Consider the following 18,516-nt stretch of genomic DNA (forward strand, 5'->3'; position numbering starts at 1 on the left):
AAAGATTTATAGACTTGGGGCCACCCTAAGTCTGAAACAACTTGAAGGATTAACAACAGCAACAATCCCCATTAACTTGACTATCTCATCAGCTAAAAGCAAGCCCACATGTCCCATTGAGCATGATTTTTGCACTACAAAAAAGACGTGTGTAGTGCGCACAGGAAATGGTTCATGTTTTTTAAGAGATGTAGAGAAGGAAGCTCCAATACGCTACTAGAGTTTAAAGAGACCCCTAAAGTGAATCTAGTACAATCCCCTTCAGCTAAGCAGGAATGTACTATCAAAGTGCCAACCTCCATTTTAAAACTTTACAGAAGTGGAGTGATTATAAGTATAGATTCAGGTATAGGTACTGTTATAACCTTGACAATTTGCACAATTTGTTGATTGAGTTGCAGTAACTACCACTAAGTTACTAATTATGAAAAGACTATCTGTTGACAATGATGTTTGTGATGAACCTCATGGAGGAGTTGTGGATGAAACTACCCAAGAATCAGGTGTAGTACATAAGTGTAAACAAAAAATTTCAAAAACTGATTTATAAAATATATCTACACATACATATAAAAATATTACACACACATATATAATATACTAGCTGTGCCCGGCCACGCGTTGCTGTGGCGAAGTATGATGGAAGGGCCTTGAGTCTACACTGCCATATAATCCAGTGCAAATTAGATAGTCTGTGGAAGAAGCCTAAGTGAGGCCTAAATCTGCCTGTCCCCTAACTGAACCCTGTCTGTACCTTGGCTGAGTTGGTTGCTAGGAGACCAAGTGAGCAGAGATTAGCCCTCTAAACTGGCAGCAATTGGATAAAAACAATTATTGCTCTCCCTCTAATTAGGACTTTATTTTTCTTTTCTTTTTGTTGTATCAACCTAGAGGCGTGGATGATGGGTTGTTTTGTCAAATTTCGAGGTTGGGGGGCCTGTAGTTTTGTTTTGTGGGTCGCCGTGATGCCATCACTCATTTATATATATAGATATTTTATGAAACTCTTACAATGGTTGGTTTAACCTCCATTTTACTAGTAGTGAAAGGATTCATGTCTAAAAAGCGTGTCACCAACATGAAAAGTTTGGAAAGCTTTGGCCTAAAGAATCTTGTTTTCTATTGCATCTAAACTTCCATCTGCACTTCTGAGCTCCAGCACTGCCATCTAGTGCCTACATTTATATAACAGGAATTCTAAACTTAACTAGTGAAAAATATTTTGGGCTAAGTGCAATTGATAGTTCTTACTAAAGCAGTTCTAACTATTGCAACACTTGGATTCCTGTCCAAATTCACTTGAAAGCTTTCATTTTAAAACGATGCAACTTTAAAAAACCCACATTGATAGAATCAAATGTACAAAGTAGACTTCAGTTCCAAGACACATCAAGGACAGGAAAATCCATGCCTTCTCAATTGTCATTATACACAACAGGGTAGCTATTGTGTATACCCATACTGCATTTTGTATTTCAATGTTTTAATACATCTACTATTGTCAAGACCCAGGCTACAGAACACCAATAACCATGCGCAGAGGCCGGATTCTATCTAATATCTTTATTAAAGGAATATATAAAGTCAATAAAAACAAGTGAAGAATATAGTTCAGAAGTAGACCTTTCAGGAAAGGTCAAATATAGTCCAGGAAAATAATGTCCAACATGTGATATTAGAGTCCAAAGTTATAATCCATTAACCGAAACACACACTTTGCCAACCAATAGTGTGGGGAGATGACAAGGTCTTTTAGTCCATTGAAACTTGACAACAAGGCTGGAAAACAAACTAGATTCTTGGCTAAACAAGACTTGATACGAGGCAACAAGAAACAAGAACAAGGTCCGTGGCGAGGTCCGAGGCAAAACGTGAAACAAGGCAGGCTTGGAACTTGGTCCGGGAACAAGGAACTGGGGTTACGAAGTCCACACACGATCTCACTCCTCAAGCTGACGAGTTGACTCCGCAAGGTTTCCTTTGCGGCAAAACACCTAAATAGGGTCTCGTTTCCCGCCAGAAGAACACTTTCCCTGGAGAACGAGAAGTGAAACCCAACTCCGTCCAGATGCATGACTCCTTAGAATTTCCCAAGGGAAGCAGACCTAATCAGCTAATTGTTTGGCTGCGATTCTGAGGCTCCGGCGATTCGCCTCCCTAGCTCCTCTATCTCTATTATAATTGTCCTTTCGAGAAAATGGGGGAGAATTCTGCCCAAGGCTTGTTTGGCTGACTTCTTGAGGGCAAACATCCTCCAGGTGCAGGGGCTCCGATTCTGGCTGAATCGGTGGAAATCCCATGTTTTCCTCTTCGTCTGCCACAATAGTACTAGGAACGGGACTACAAGGCCCATGAGACATCACACTATCCCCCTCCTCAAGGCCCCTCTCCAACATGGGCCCTCTCCTCGAGGCGCGGGGCCGCGGCTTGGCAGGGTAGGCCTGATGGAAGCGGCGGACTAAGTCGGGGGCATGGACTGTGGAAGCGTCTTCCCAAGAGCGTTCTTCGGGGCCAAAACTCACCCAGTCAATGAGATACTGAAGGCGGCGGCGATGAAAGCGAGAATCCAAAATGTCCTGAACCTCGAATTCCTCCTCCCCGTCCACCAAAACAGGGGTGGGGGCCGGCCGGTCCGCATCAGGGCGTACACCATCCGCCGGAAGGAGCAGGGAACAATGAAACACCGGATGAATGCGCATGGAGCGCGGAAGTTGGAGTTTGAAAGTCACGGGGTTAATTTGCGCCACCACTGGGTAGGGACCAATGAAACGGGCATCTAACTTCCGGCAGGGACGGTGGGAGGGCAAAAAGCGAGTGGACAATAGAACCCGATCTCCTACCTTGATCTCGGGGCCCGGCTGGCGATGACCGTCAGCGTGGTGTTTATAGTCCTCCTTGGCTTGATCCAGTTGCTGGTGCAAGAGTTGTTGCACCGCTGTGAGTTCTTGCAGCCAGTCCTCCGCTGCAGGGACTTCTGAGGTTTCAATGACAGAAGGAAAGAAACGTGGATGGAAACCGTAGTTTGCAAAGAACGGGGTTTCTTTAGTTGAAGCCTGGACACCGTTGTTGTAGGCAAACTCTGACAGAGGTAATAGGGACGCCCAATTGTCCTGTTGATAGTTTACATAACAGTGAAGGTATTGTTCCAAAGTGGCATTGGTGCGCTCCGTTTGCCCATCCGTTTGGGGATGGTGAGCTGAAGATAAACGAGAGTCTATGCCCAATAGTTGTTGCAGTGCCTTCCAGAACCGAGAGGTGAATTGAGATCCACGGTCAGTGACTAAACTCTTGGGCAACCCATGTAGGCAGAAGATATGTTGAAGGAATAAATCTGCAGTCTCTTTGGCCGTGGGAAGGCCTTCACAGGGAACGAAATGGGCCAATTTGGTGAAAAGGTCCACCACTACTAGAATCGTGGTGAATCCAAGGGAGGGTGGCAAGTCAGTGATAAAATCCGCGGAAATTATCTCCCATGGACGAGAAGGAGTGGGAAGGGGATGAAGTAGCCCTGAGGGCTTCTCCCTTCGTGTCTTGGAACGCTGACATACAGGGCAGGTATTGACATATTTTTCCACATCCTTGCGGGATCAAGTGCATGGTTTTAAATAGTCCGAAATGCCCTGCTGGCTTGCTGTCATGACACAGACGAAGTGCCTTTTCTCTGTCGGGGCCTGGAGGGATGTAAACATGGTTCCTGTAGCATAGCAGGCCGTCTTTAAGCGAAAATGGGAAATGTAGTCCTTGGCGAATCTGTTCTTGAGCCCAGGCATCTGTCTGTTGACTGGCTCTAATTTCTTGAGAGCAAAGGGATTCTGGGTTAGAGGGAGTTGGTTCAGTTGGAGTGGATTTTGTGTTTCCCACTGTGAGCGTGGCAAAGTTTTCGGGTTGCAGCAATCGAGATTCTGAGGTCTCTCTGCGCCCTGCAGCATACTCCGGTTTCCGTGATAGAGCATCTGCTTGCTTGGTCTGAGCCGGGGTCACATAATGGATCTGGAAGTCAAAACGTTCAAAGAACAAAGCCCAGCGCTGCTGCCTTTGATTTAGCTTTCGTGCGGTTCTTAGATGCTCCAAATTTCGATGATCAGTATGAACCTCAATGGGAAATTTGGCCCCTTCTAACCAATGTCTCCAATTTTCAAAGGCTGCCTTTATGGCCAAAAGTTCTTTCTCCCAAATAGTGTAATTTCTCTCTGGGGCTGTTAGTTGACGGGAGTAATAGGCACAAGGATGAAGATGTTCTCCCACTGGTTGCATGAGTATAGCCCCAATTGCCACATCAGAGGCGTCAGCCTGCACAACAAAAGGGGTTTTAGGATCAGGGTGCTGTAGAATTGGCTGGGTCGTGAATAACTTCTTTAGTTGCTGGAACCCTTTTTCTGCTTGCTCCGTCCAGCGGAAAGGCTGTTTTCCACGGATGCAGCTGGTGATTGGGTCAGACCAGCGGGCGAAGTCTGGGATGAATTTGCGGTAGTAGTTTGCAAACCCCAAGAAGCGCTGCACTTCCTTCTTGTTGGTTGGCGCCCGCCATTCCAAAACTGCTGAAACCTTTGCCGGGTCCATGGAGAGCCCTAGTGGCGAGACGCGGTACCCCAGGAAGTCTACTTCTTGCAGATCAAAGGCGCATTTTTCTAACTTGGCATATAGTCCATGATCCCGCAATCGTTGTAGCACCATCCTGACGTGTTGTTCGTGCTCCGATTGTGATCTAGAAAACACCAAAAAATTGTCCAAGTATATGATCAAGAACCGATCTAGATAATCCTGAAAGATATCGTTGACAAAATGCTGGAATGTTGCGGGAGCTCCGGATAAACCATAATTCATGACTAGGGACTCAAATAATCTGAATTTGGTCTGGAAGGCTGTTTTCCATTCGTCCCCTTCTCTGATGCGAACTAGATTGTAAGCCCCCCGGAGATCCAGCTTGGTGTAAACCTTGGCCCCTCGAAGCCGGTCTAATAGGTCCGAGATCAAAGGCAGGGGGTAGCGATTCCGCTTCGTGATATTGTTCAATGCTCTATAGTCCACAACCAAGCGTAGGTCCCCTGACTTCTTTTTCACAAACATCACTGGAGAAGCAGCTGGGGATTGAGAGGGTCTGATGAATCCCTTGCGAAGGTTTGACTCTATAAACTCCCTGAGAGCTTCTTGCTCTGGTTCAGTCAGGGAGTAGAGCTGTCCTCGCGGAATCGGGGCCCCCTCCACCAAGTCAATGGCACAGTCGTAGGGTCTATGTGGGGGTAGTTTCTCGGCTTCCTTTTCATTGAAAACATCCCAAAAGTCTGAATATTTCTTGGGCAAGGTGATGATGGGCTCAGCGTCTGTGGCATGGCAGACCTTGGCTACTAGACAATGGTTTTGGCAATATCTTGAGGCAAACTGTAGTTCTCTGTTGGACCAGGAGATGTTTGGGTCGTGGAGTGTCAGCCATGGAATCCCCAAAATCACAGGGAAATGGGGAACCTCGGTAACGAAGAATGAAATTTCTTCCATGTGTTCCCTTATCCACATCCTGGTGGGTTCAGTCCATTGGCTTACTGGACCCGTCTTTAGGGGACGACCATCTATGGCCTGCACCACCCGGGCATTCTTGAAATCGTGATACTGTAATCCCAGAGAGTCGGCATACTCTCTATTGATGAAATTGTTTGTTGCCCCTGAGTCTATCATGGCATGGATCATGACGGGTCCCTTTTTCACCGACCACAGCGTAATCACCAGGAGAAATAGGACCCCGGTTTGCGGCTCTTGAGTGGGGTTTTTGACCGGGTTGTCGAGCCTCTCTACGCCCGGTCGCTGGCTTCCCCCGCCGGCTTGATTCCAGTCGCCGCGGCCGCTTCCGGCTCCGCGGAGGACGCCGCCGCCAGGCGGGTGGTGGGCTTTCCCTTGGCTGGGCATCCTTTGGCGAAGTAACCCCCATTCCCGCAGTACCAACAGAGGTTTAAACGTTGGCGGCGGGCTTTTTCGGCAACATCTAGTCTGGAGCGCACATTGCCCAACTGCATCGGCTCCTCCTCGCTTCCCCTGGGGTTTGGGGCTGGTGGTGGGGGTCTCCACACTGGACGTGGCTGAATACTGGCGGAAGCGGGAGGTTTCACTCCGGCTCTTCCACTCTGGCCTCGGAGCCACTGTTTTTTGTTGGCAAGCAGGACTTCAGCTCGTAAACAATGATTGATAAGTCTCTCAAGAGAATCTGGAGGATCCACCTTAGAGATTTCTTCCTGCATCTCGATGTTGAGACCCTCACGAAACTGTCCTCTGAGGGCTATATCGTTCCAGCCGGTGTTCTGAGCCAACACCCGGAACTCGGCTATGTACTGGGACAACGGCCTGTCCCCTTGGAAGAGACGCCGGAGTTTATGGCTGGCCGCCTCCTCGTTGTCCTCGATCCCCCATGTCGCTCTAAGGTGATTCAGGAACTTGTGCGCGGAACTTAGGTGCATGGAACCCGCATCAAATAGCGCCGTAGCCCAATTGGCCGCAGGTCCTTCTAGGAGGCTGTAAATCCACGCTACCTTGACTTCTTCTTGGGGAAATTCGGCTTGGCGGGCTTCTATGTACGCCTGGCACTGGCGACGGAAAACATGAACCTTGGAGGCTTCTCCAGAAAACTTGGTTGGAAGCGCTAGGGCAGGGAGCCGGACACCGCGTTCTTTCAAGCCCCGTATTTCTCCCTCCTGCGTACGGAGTGTATCGCGGATTCTGTTGAATTCTTCCTTGGAAATGGTGTAGCTGAGTGGTTGGGCTTCCGCCCCGGTTCCTGTAGACATCCTGGCCTAGGTTAATTGGTGCTTAGGGTGGCGGAGTCAAACTGTCAAGACCCAGGCTACAGAACACCAATAACCATGCGCAGAGGCCGGATTCTATCTAATTTTTTTATTAAAGGAATATATAAAGTCAATAAAAACAAGTGAAGAATATAGTTCAGAAGTAGACCTTTCAGGAAAGGTCAAATATAGTCCAGGAAAATAATGTCCAACATGTGATATTAGAGTCCAAAGTTATAATCCATTAACCGAAACACACACTTTGCCAAGCAATAGTGTGGGGAGATGACAAGGTCTTTTAGTCCATTGAAGCTTGACAACAAGGCTGGAAAACAAACTAGATTCTTGGCTAAACAAGACTTGATACGAGGCAACAAGAACAAGGTCCGTGGCGAGGTCCGAGGCAAAACGTGAAACAAGGCAGGCTTGGAACTTGGTCCGGGAACAAGGAACTGGGGTTACGAAGTCCACACACGATCTCACTCCTCAAGCTGACGAGTTGACTCCGCAAGGTTTCCTTTGCGGCAAAACACCTAAATAGGGTCTCGTTTCCCGCCAGAAGAACACTTTCCCTGGAGAACGAGAAGTGAAACCCAACTCCGTCCAGATGCATGACTCCTTAGAATTTCCCAAGGGAAGCAGACCTAATCAGCTAATTGTTTGGCTGCGATTCTGAGGCTCCGGCGATTCGCCTCCCTAGCTCCTCTATCTCTATTATAATTGTCCTTTCGAGAAAACGGGGGAGAATTCTGCCCAAGGCTTGTTTGGCTGACTTCTTGAGGGCAAACATCCTCCAGGTGCAGGGGCTCTGATTCTGGCTGAATCGGTGGAAATCCCATGTTTTCCTCTTCGTCTGCCACAATAGTACTAGGAACGGGACTACAAGGCCCATGAGACATCACAACTATCCATTTATGTTTTTTGTATTGCACCATATTGTAATCATGTATTAGCTATTACATGATTTAATGCTCATGTATGTAATACGGATGATAAGTAATGTTTACAGCTGCTTAGTAAAAAAATTACTACTTGTTAGAAAGCTGGTATGACTAAACCTCATTAATTAGGAACATAAGCCTATCTTGTCTAGGCTGGGCCTTGTTATGGGAGCAAAGCAATTCATGGGAAAGCCAAGGGAGTGGGAACTGATTACCTGGCCAATGAGGGAAGATTACAAAAAGAACATCTAACATATACTTCATTTTGACTAATGGGGAAATAGTGCACAAAATTGTTAAATCATGTTCCCTATAAAAATATGATTCTCGCTATACTCGTGAGTTCTGCCAATAACAGGAACAAAGTAGCTTTCCTCTATTTTCTTAAATTAACCTTTATTACTTCAATGGGATCTCATTTCCTGAGGTGAGAGAACCTGTATATGACAGAAGAGTCTGTGGATTTGGAAGGCTAAGTGTAATCATTAGTAACAGTCATTACAGATGTGCTTCCCAGAGAATAATACATAGGATTTTGATATGCACACTAGAATTCTAAGAAAACATCTGATAACATTAAGTCTCGTTGTTACTGTGCGCTTTCAAGTAAACTTTGCCATAATTTTTAATTAAACTTTTATATATCTTATTTATGAAAGATTGTTAATGTACTTCGTTATGTCATTTTCTCCTAACTTTGCTGTATTTATTATTTATTTTACTTAAAAGCAAAAGGTTTCAAATTAAATATACAAGTGTTAATACCTTATTTTCTTATTAATTTTGGGCTCTGAAATGTGCAGCCCTTTTGTTAGGTTATACAGCATTCACCTACTGATAAATTAATTTGTATTACTGACCCGACAAGAATTCAGTTTAGGTTTGGGGGGAAAAAACCCACCAAAAGCAAAATTAAGTGCACAAGTAGGATTTGCATGTGTGTATATGAATATCATGTACGTTGTATGTCTTAAAAGAAATGTTATACTTAAAAATATATATTACCTGGATTTACAGTTAGGAGAAAGTAATGGAGCTTATTTGGGTCGGGAAATTTCAGTTCACACGTACCTGAAAATAAAAAAATGAAAATAGTTGACAAATGTCATGCTAAGTTGAGACACAGAGAAAGAAAATAAATCAAATATAAAGATAGAAACAGGGGAAACCTCATCTCATAAGGTATATAAAAGTAATGAACGGCTCAACTTGTAATGCTGCCCCAATTTGGCCTACTTTCAGTTCTTTTAGAAAGGAATGAAAATATTCTTGCACACACCGTTCCTTTGGCTGTGTGTGTGTGTGTGTGAGTATTTTCCCTAAGGAAAACTTTTAATATTTAGAACTAGGGAGGGTGAGATTGTTATTTGTGTATTTATTAAAAGCTCATCCACTTTCATTTTTGCCAAATATATACGTAAATTACTGCTGAAGTCAAAAACATTGCTCCGTATGTTGGTTTTTCACTTCAATCTCGCATCAAGCTTCTTAACATGCATGAGTGTTTACCAAAATATTTGTCTACTCTGAAATTTTACCCAGTTTGAGGTTTACATTTCTTAGAGCAGTTGTCCATTTTAAAGGCGAGAATTAAAACAATGACATAAGAAACAATATATAAGTCATACACACATACAAACACATAGAAGACAAGAAACATATGATAGAATTCACAACACAAAAATCAGTGGTAAAAAACAGACAATATTCTTTATCTGATACTCAATTCAACCCCTAGATAAAACAGTTTGAAGTTAAGAAGCCACAACAAAAAATGACCTAGATCACTACCAGCTTCATTTTTGAAAGTACCATAAAGCAAGACACTCACAGATGTGCCTGGGCTAAACTTAATAACCAGATAGATGATATCCAAATGAAAGAAGAGGGCTCTTATTTTATCTGATTACATGTTGTTAATCTTTTTAAGTATTAGGAGAACTGTGTTTGGAAGTCATGCTCTAAGAATGGTGGAACGTGATCTATCCATTTTGCCCCATTTCACAACTTTGGCACTCTAATCTATACTAGTTATAGTTTCCAAACTATAGTCTTAGTTGGGAAACCCAAAATAGGGTACATCTATATTGCAGAATTAATACAGTTTGAAAGCACTTTAACTACCATGGCTTCATGCTATGGAATCATGGGATTTGCAGTTTGGGGAGATTTGCCAGAGAAGACTAAAGACAACTCCTATGCCTCTACTGCATTAATCATGGCAGTTGAAGTTGTGTCAAACTGCTTCAGTTCTGCAATGTATTGATTTTTGATACAGAAAAAAAATCCAACAAATCCTGAGTACGTGCATTATTTACCGCCAAAATTTCAGCATGATCCATTAAATGTCAAGCATCTAGTGGTTTCAATGGGACAAATCTAAGCTTCATTTACACTTCTACAATTAATATTAAAGCTGTGACTCAATATATCTGCACAGCAAACTGCACATAAAAAGGAAACAAATGAAAATGAAAAAAGTAAAATACAGTAGAGACCCGGTTAACCGACTTCGAGTTATCCGACCTACCATATTATCCGATGTGATTGCCACGGCCCGGGCTACTCTAAACCGGGCGCTTGCCAAAGGGAGGAGGCTTTTCCCGGCTTGCCGGGAGGGATAATAGGGCCTCCCTATTATCCAACAGTTCCGGTTATCGGACATTCAGCCCACCCATTTATCTCGGATAACCGGAACTCTACTGTATAGACAAAGTATGGTAATGCATATGTAATTTAAAATAAGTATGTTGTTGGAACGTGAAGAAAAATATGCATTACTTCCTTCACAATACACACAGTACACTTTATATACCGTAGATATCTAGCTGTCATCTTCTCTTAGAGGCAGTTAATTTTACAAGAAATTGCTTAAATTCCAACTGACTATATATCTTAAGTCTGCATGTGATACAAACACAGGGAAAACATCCTGCTACTCTTCAGGAATCATGTTGAATTTAATACTTACAAGGTAAATTTGCTTCAAGTTCTGCAACTTCTGTTAAAAATGAAAAAAAAATACTGTCAGTTGCAATTTTATTTGTATACCACCTTTTCTTAAACAATACTCAAATTATTTTAGATCTAATTTGGTATAATTATAATGTAGATACCCAGAGCAAAACCAAGAATATGATATACTGTCTCTCAACATATAAAAAAAACCCCTGAAAACCATTCTCAAGGCGATTTTACACAAATACTAAATAACAATCTATAGAACCTTTAAACAAAGATAATGCAAGTTCAGTATTGGATGGTTCTCCCTTTACAACCCTCTGTTCACCTTAGCAACCTGCTCTGCTGGGCTGGGATAGCCTTTGGAGCAGGAGTTTGACACCACAGATGCCTAGAAGAGGAGGAAACAAAGTCCTGATGCCCATACCTTCAGCCCAAAATAGGATTTTACACTATGTAAACAAAACAGCAACAGTCACACACGATACCAGTACATTACTGCTATATCAGAGACTGTGACAATGTCTGAACTTGGCAAACCAAGATTTTAATGTTATTACAAACAATAACCCAATGCCATGATTTATATGCGCATGTCTACAAGATGTTCCAAATTGTATTTTCCACTCCGCTAACACATGTGAACATTTTCAGCCTGTACAGAAGATAACCTATTACAGAAATTACAGAAAAAGCAGTGATAAGATAAATAACCATTCAAAAGTATCACAGTAAAGGTAACATAGACCATTAAGGAACATATCACACTTCCCTGATCAGATGTGTATACCTTCAGAATATTTGATATAAACCTATATCAAGTCACACCATTGGCCTATCTAATCCAGTACTGTCAACACTGACTAGCAAAGGTTCATTATTATTATTATTATTATTATTATTATTATTATTATTATTATTAACTGCATTTCATTACCGCTTTTCTCACCCCTGGGGGGACTCAAAGCGGTTTACAACATAGTAAATGGCAAAATTCAATGCCTTACAAATATATAAAAATATATAACATATATAAATAAAATACATATAACTGTAGATTAAATCCATTAAAACTATAAAAACATCAAACAAAGACATATGCATAAAACATGCTATTACAGCAATTAACATAAATCCATTCTCTTCCCCCACCACCATCCCCCATCTCCCTTCATGACCCTGGAGTTTTTTTGTCCTCATATAGTAAGTTCTGCTATAAAACAAAAGATATATTCCTAAAAATTCTAAAGTTAACAGGACTTATGGGGAAAGCAGAATTACCGTATTTTTCGCTTTATAAGACGCACTCCCCCCCCCCCCCAAAATAGAGGGGAAAAGTCAGTGCGTCTTATAAACGCAATATGACCTCACGTGGGCGGAGCTAGAGGGGTTGTGTGGTTACCTGGGTGACCTGGGGAGCGCGATCTCGCTGCTGCCGATGACTTTTCCCTTGGAAGGGTGGGGCGGGGAGGGGATGCAACCAGTACTGTTTCTCAATATGGATGAGTATTTACACTGTTGTAAGCTGCTCAAAATCCCCTCAGGGAGATGGGGTGGGTATAAAGTTTTTTTTGTGACTAATATGTAGGAATCCAACTCAAGAACCAATCGAGGTTCGTAACTGGGGGACTGCCTGCCGGCAGAGCCTCTTCTGACTGGAGCTACCTTCTGTGTCCCGGAGGAGGAAAAGTAGCTCTGAGCCCCGAGCCAGGGCGGCTAAAGTGGTACCAAAGTGCATCAATTCCACAGGGTAAGGAGGTGGAAAGAAAGAGAGAGAGAGAGAGAGAGAGAGAGAGAGATGTCCCTTTTTGGAAAAGAGGAGGAGGAGGCTTGACCTGACGCGCAAAATGGCCGAGGCCGCCCCCCTGAGGGGAAGGGACGCGACTTGTTTTCCCGCCTAAGAAGAAGAGGAGAGTTTGGGAGGCGCCATTGAGCCCGTTTCCTTGGCTCTGGGAACTGAGAGCGAGCGGGGGGAAGGGGCCGTCCTCCTCCTCCTCCCCCCCGGCTGCCGAGGGCAGGCCTCTCTCGCCTTCGCCTCCCTCCCTTCCCTCCGAGGCAGAAGAGGCCTGGACGGTCCAGGCTGGGACTGAGCTGCCGCCTGGATTTCTCGGAGTAGGCCCCGCAGGAGGCGCTGGCGGCGGGAGGCGCCCCTCGCTTGTCGCCGCCGCCGCTGCGCCTGCCTTCTCCTCCTCCCCCCTCGAGGCCGAGCAGCCGCCATCGCCAGGAAGCCAGCGGAGGAGGAGGAGGAGGAAAGGCTAGGCATGAACCACCGGCCCCCACAGCAGCCGGCGGCCTCGGCGGGGAAAATGCCCGCCCCGCAAGCGCCCGCCAGCGGGGAAGACGCGCTGCTCCCGGGCCGGCGGAGGAAAATGGAGGCATTTCACAAGAACGTGTGGGTCATCTTTTAGTTCAAATTATTTTTCCCCATTTTCCTCCTCTGAAAACTAGGTGTGTCTTATCATCAGGTGCATCTTATAAAGTGAAAAATACGGTATGTGTAGGTCTCAAAATTATTGTCTGCATCTGAACTATTTACTTATCATAAATTCTTTCTGCTGAAAATTAAATTGACTGGATATTATGAGTTGATTTGCCTGCCTGCAGTTATTTGCTGTCTTCATTGCTGCAAGGAGACAATACTTAGGAGAAGCAGCAGAAAAGACAGGTCTCCTCATATTGCAGGAATTGAATTTTGGCTGGGGTGGAAATTTCCTGATTTACCCACTCTTCATTTGCCTTCCTCTCTGTATTGTGGGGAAGTCTAGCTTCATTGTCTAGCCAAGTGTTGCATGTCTGTGCAGCAATGGAGGAGGCTGCAGAGGCTTAACAAAAAGTGTCTAGTGGTTAGTGACAGAAGAACAAGGAAAGAAGAAAGACACAAACTTTGAGAGGGGAGAATGAGAACAGAATTAGAAAGAGAGGGTACAGGGTGCACAGAAACAGTTTTGTGGAAAGGTTAACTAGGATAGGTTCAACTAGGTTGAAAGCTGGTGGTAGTTTTCTTTCTTGGAACCGAGTACCTAAGTTGAAAGTAGGCACGGGTGCTACTTGAGACACAGAAAGGCACCAATACTTGAGATTAGAATAGTGCAATAGTCAATTAGAAGTTTGTGTTCTGGCATATGTTTCTTAATTATGTGATTTCCAATTCACATTTTATAGCAGAACATATTTTATTTAAAGATGCTGGGAACACTCTTCTCATGCAAGGCATGTGTTCCACCAATTAATAGAGATGAAAACATGGGTCAAAATGTTATTTTTAATGGTATTGTGTGGGAAAATTGAAAAGAAATTGTTAGCACATTATACAGACTGAAATGCACTTCAATTGTATACAAAATAAAATTGTATACAAAATGAAAGCACGGTGACATTATGTCATTTTTCAAATATTAAGGCAACAGATATAAACAGAATTTCCCCTGAAATTGTATATATACATATGTTTTTAAAATGGCTACAAATTAAATGATAAAGTTTTGAACAGAAATGAATCTTTTTTATAGAAGCAGACAAATATCACAGAATTCACCCCCCACAAAGATAAATGAGAAAAGGAAACAAATATCAGGTACCATATTTATCAGACTGGGTACCCTGCCTGACATAAAAATTAGTTTTAGAAATACTTTTGGGTTAGTAAATATAAAGATATGTTGTTTTAAACATTTTATTTCTTATTCTAAAATAAAATATTGCATAATCCAAAGTTTTTGATCCCCCACCCAAATTTTCATTCCAGAAAGATGCTTCAAAGAAAATCTATTTTGTGTGCATTTTTCCAGGCCTTCTCATCTCTACTGATAAGACACAGACCTTCTTCATAACTTTTTGGTCCTTTGCAAATCTTGTTTTTTGTATCTATTTTTATACCAGTTTTTTTCACAATCATACTCAAAGTTTATATACATAGGATACCATTTCAGGCACTGTTGCACACTCAGTGAGCTTCAGAAATGTGGTTTTAGAATGTTTTCTCACATCACAATTTTAATTACTTTAACTTACCTAGAAGAAAGCACCTAACCCATAACTACTTTACAAATTCAAGAATGCGTAACATTATAGGGTCTCTAACATCAACAATTTTACAAGACATCGTTTTAAACTGAACTGCAGCCAAAACAATGTTCTTTCAGCATTTCAATACTTATTCTGTATGCACTCTAGAGTCACTTAAAGATACTATCATATTTTGTGGTAAAGCACTTAGATATGAACCAAATCTGAAAACTCCATATGGTCCTCATATGGCCTTACAAAGATCCCCCTAACAACAAAGGCTATTTGTAGCTCCAGTAGTATTTTTTTCATGTCAAGAGCAACTTGAGAAACTGCAAGTCGCTTCTGGTGTGACAGAATTGGCTATCTGCAAGGACGTTGCCCAGGGGACGTCTGGATGTTTGACGTGTTACCATCCTTGTGGGAGGATTCTCCCATGTCCCCACATGGAGCTGACAGAGGGAGCTCGCCCGCGCTCTCCCCAGGTTGGATTCGAACTGGCAACCTTCAGGTCAGCAACCCTGCTGGCACAAGGGGTTCAATCCATTGCGTCACCAGGGATTCCATCCCCAGTAGCGATTTGCTATTTAAATGTAAGTTCACAGTCTCTGAAAGAACAGTTTTTGGAAACGGCAAGAAATTGTCCAGAATTATTGGATAGTCAGGCTACTGTCCACTGATACCTAAAGAAAAACAAAATGACCCAGAGACAGTGAAAAATTATCTACCACTGCTATAGTTAAAGCTCAATGTAATTCACAGCTGGGGCAGTGATTCTAATGTATTTTGTTGTTGAAAAGCGAAATCAATTATATTTCCCACAGAGCATTTTTTATTAAGCTATTTTGATCCACACCTAACAATAAGTCTTATTTTCTTGGGAGTTTCTACTTCTACAGGGTGGTCACCGAAAGACTGAAGAGTTTGAAGAAGTCGTAGCTTTTTCATTGTTTTTTATAAGGTTATAGAACAAACCTTGGAGATTAAAATGGCTACGTATGATGTCCAGCAATGTCTAAAACTCACTGTAGGTTCTTAGAGCATCATTTGGAGATTAAATGGCTACATATAATTTCCAGCAATAGTTAAAACGCATTGAGTTTTTCTATTCCAGTGAAAAATCAATTATTCTAACGCAGAGAAAATACTGGCAACATTTTAATGTCAGTGTAATCGCCTGGTTTGAAAGAACTGGATCCATTGGAGATCTTCCGGGAAGAAGCCCTAAGCACACTGCGCACACTGACGCAACTGTGAAAGCTGTACAGCACAGTGTCCTTGAGGATCCATTTTCATCTACCCATCGTCGCTCTGCTCAACTAGGCATTGCCAGGACATCACTTCAGAAGATTCCGAAACTGGATTTAAAAATGTTTCCATACAAGATCGAAGTGGTCCAAGGTTTACTACCCCAACATAGCAGCACCTGCAGTATGCAATTCGATTTCAACAGCCAGCCAGAGATAACAAATTTCTGAAAAAAAACTCAACAATCCATTTGGATCGTTGCTGGATATCATATGTAGCCACTTTAATATTCAAGGGGTGGTCTATAACCTACAAAAATCAAAACAAAGTAAGATTGAAAATAAAAGACTATGTCTTTTTAAAACCCCTGTCTTTTACCGTGTTTCCCCAAAAATAAGACATCCCCATAAAATAAGACCTAGTAGAAATTTGGGGGGATTGTCTAATATAAGACACCCCCCAAAAGTAAGACCTAGGCGGCCCTTCCTCTCCTTCCCGGGCGGCGAAGGCGCTCTCTTTCGCCGCCCGGGAAGGAGAGGAGGGGTCCCTTCGTCTCCTTCCCGGGTGGCGAAGGCGCTCTCTTTCGCCACCCAGGAAGGAGAGGAGGCAGCCCTTCTTCTCCTTTCCGGGCGGCAGTGGTGGTGGCGGCCCCCTTTGCCGCCCATGAAGGAGGAGCCCTTCTTCTCTTTCTTGGCTGGAGATGGCTCTCTTTCGCTCCTTCTCCTGCACACCACTGCCGTGGTGGAGGAGAAGAGAGTGAAATAAGACCTCCCCCGAAAGTAAGACCTAGGGGGTCTTTAGAGCTAAAAAAAAATAAAACAGTGTCTTATTTTAGGGGAAACACGGTAGTGGTCACCCTGTATATATGTATTTATATTAAATTTTGCATATATCTAAAACACTCCTTCCTAGAGGGATGAAGTATCAGAAAAAGTTTGGTCCTCTTCTCCAATCCTTATGTTGAAAACATCAAATTCGACACATTTGTTTCCATCTACTAGCTGAATAAAATAATCAATTTGTTATAATCTGCACTGGGCTTTTACTCTGTTTATTTGAAAATAAAACAAGCCCAGTAACTTCTTGGGCTTATTAGAGCATCAAATCATTTAATAAATATACTATTTTGCCTGTTTATTCATAAACTCCAGAATTACTGATTCTTCTTTCCCTTTTCTGACCACAGTGATAGAGACACAACACCATCTATCTCCAGTTTTTCAGTCCTTATGTACACCTTTAATCTGTCATCCCCATTCACAAACAATCTACTACTTCTAATGAACCATACAGTAAAGTAAAAGGATAGTGCGTAACTAACTAGTTAGTGTAAGTAACTTCATTGCAGCCTTCTAACTTGAAGAAAATTAAAGTTGGGTCTGGTGGACCAAAGCAAATGCAGGTGCATAATTTGAGAGTTAACTGCATTGAAAACAGAGATGTATCTTTGAGAAAACATGCACAGAATTCCTTTGTACAAGTGTTTTACAAATGTATACAGTTGTCACGGTGGTGCTTTAGCTTAAAACTGCTGTGCTTATCGGTTCATACATGAACTTGTAGAAATTTTAAATTTCCAAAGGGTAATTGTGTTAGAGCTAATAACAGCATTTGACAGATAATACGACTATCTTTATGTATGACATGGTATTACCTTTGACAAGCAATTTATCTCTAACAGACACTCTTCGGGTAGAATCAGAGGTTGGGTTGGATGTACGAGGTCCCTTGACACCATCATCCCGTTTTAGTTTGCTTGCCAATGTTAGCATTACTGCTATCTTCAATCTAAAATAGAATAAAATAAAATGAGTCATTTTATGACTCTGAACTATTTTTTATTTCAAAATGTAAGGTCTAATTAAATAAAAACATTTATTTCACATGCTCATTTTCTTACATAACATGCAGAGCGATACGTTCAATACTGGGAGGATTATAACTTTCCACAAACAAGTGTTGTGAAAATCAGAAGTTGCAATCAGACGAATGATCTTTATAACTAAGTGCTATCTACTTCAACGAGAAGCATCTCTTGAAGTTCTCACACAAGGATTTTTTCCCCAATGTCAACCTGGGTCTTTGCTAGAAATAAAATTTGCATTCTTCCATACCTTGAGTCCATATACTATATACATGGACTCTTTCCATAATCAGTCTTACTCATGCTAATCCCTACCTTTTGGTAAAAAGAAGAAAGAATAAAGACATGGAAAGTGATCGATTCCCAACATATATTTCTACACCCATGTACCATGTTTACACAGATTAGTCAACAGAAGACTATTTCACCAGAGGCTTATAAAATTCACACAGTCTTAAATCAGCAGAGAAAGAAACCGTGAAGCTGGTAAATCAGATAAGACTACCAGATTCTAGATTCTTTTAGAATCATTGTTTCAATATAGAAAGCATTCTTTCACAATGTGCCTCTGCCTCTGGAACTGACACAAGGCAACATTACCCAAAGAGCTGTGGTTTTCTCCTCTGCACAATCCAGAGAAAGAACATGATGCAGTATACTATCTACCTAAGGAGATGTGTTCCTGGACATTGCTTCATTTAGTACCAGGGCAGAAATAGCACATAAAGAA

At 42.5% G+C, this 18,516-nt stretch overlaps 1 protein-coding gene across 1 annotated transcript in view; it reads right to left on the reverse strand.

The window, feature by feature from the left end:
• The window catches only part of ube2f (ubiquitin conjugating enzyme E2 F (putative)), a 51,211-nt gene that overhangs the window by 29,606 nt on the left and 3,089 nt on the right, over nt 1-18,516 (reverse strand). Inside the window, exons 2-4 of the mRNA XM_003215136.4 lie at nt 17,577-17,710; nt 10,680-10,709; nt 8,714-8,779 (exon numbers count right to left, since the gene is read on the reverse strand). Of these exons, the coding sequence (XP_003215184.1) occupies nt 8,714-8,779; nt 10,680-10,709; nt 17,577-17,694 (214 nt within the window). The 5' untranslated portion in view covers nt 17,695-17,710. The remainder of the gene's footprint in view (nt 1-8,713; nt 8,780-10,679; nt 10,710-17,576; nt 17,711-18,516) is intronic.

This window comes from Anolis carolinensis, chromosome 1, assembly GCF_035594765.1.
Source record: "Anolis carolinensis isolate JA03-04 chromosome 1, rAnoCar3.1.pri, whole genome shotgun sequence".
NCBI lineage: Eukaryota > Metazoa > Chordata > Lepidosauria > Squamata > Dactyloidae > Anolis > Anolis carolinensis.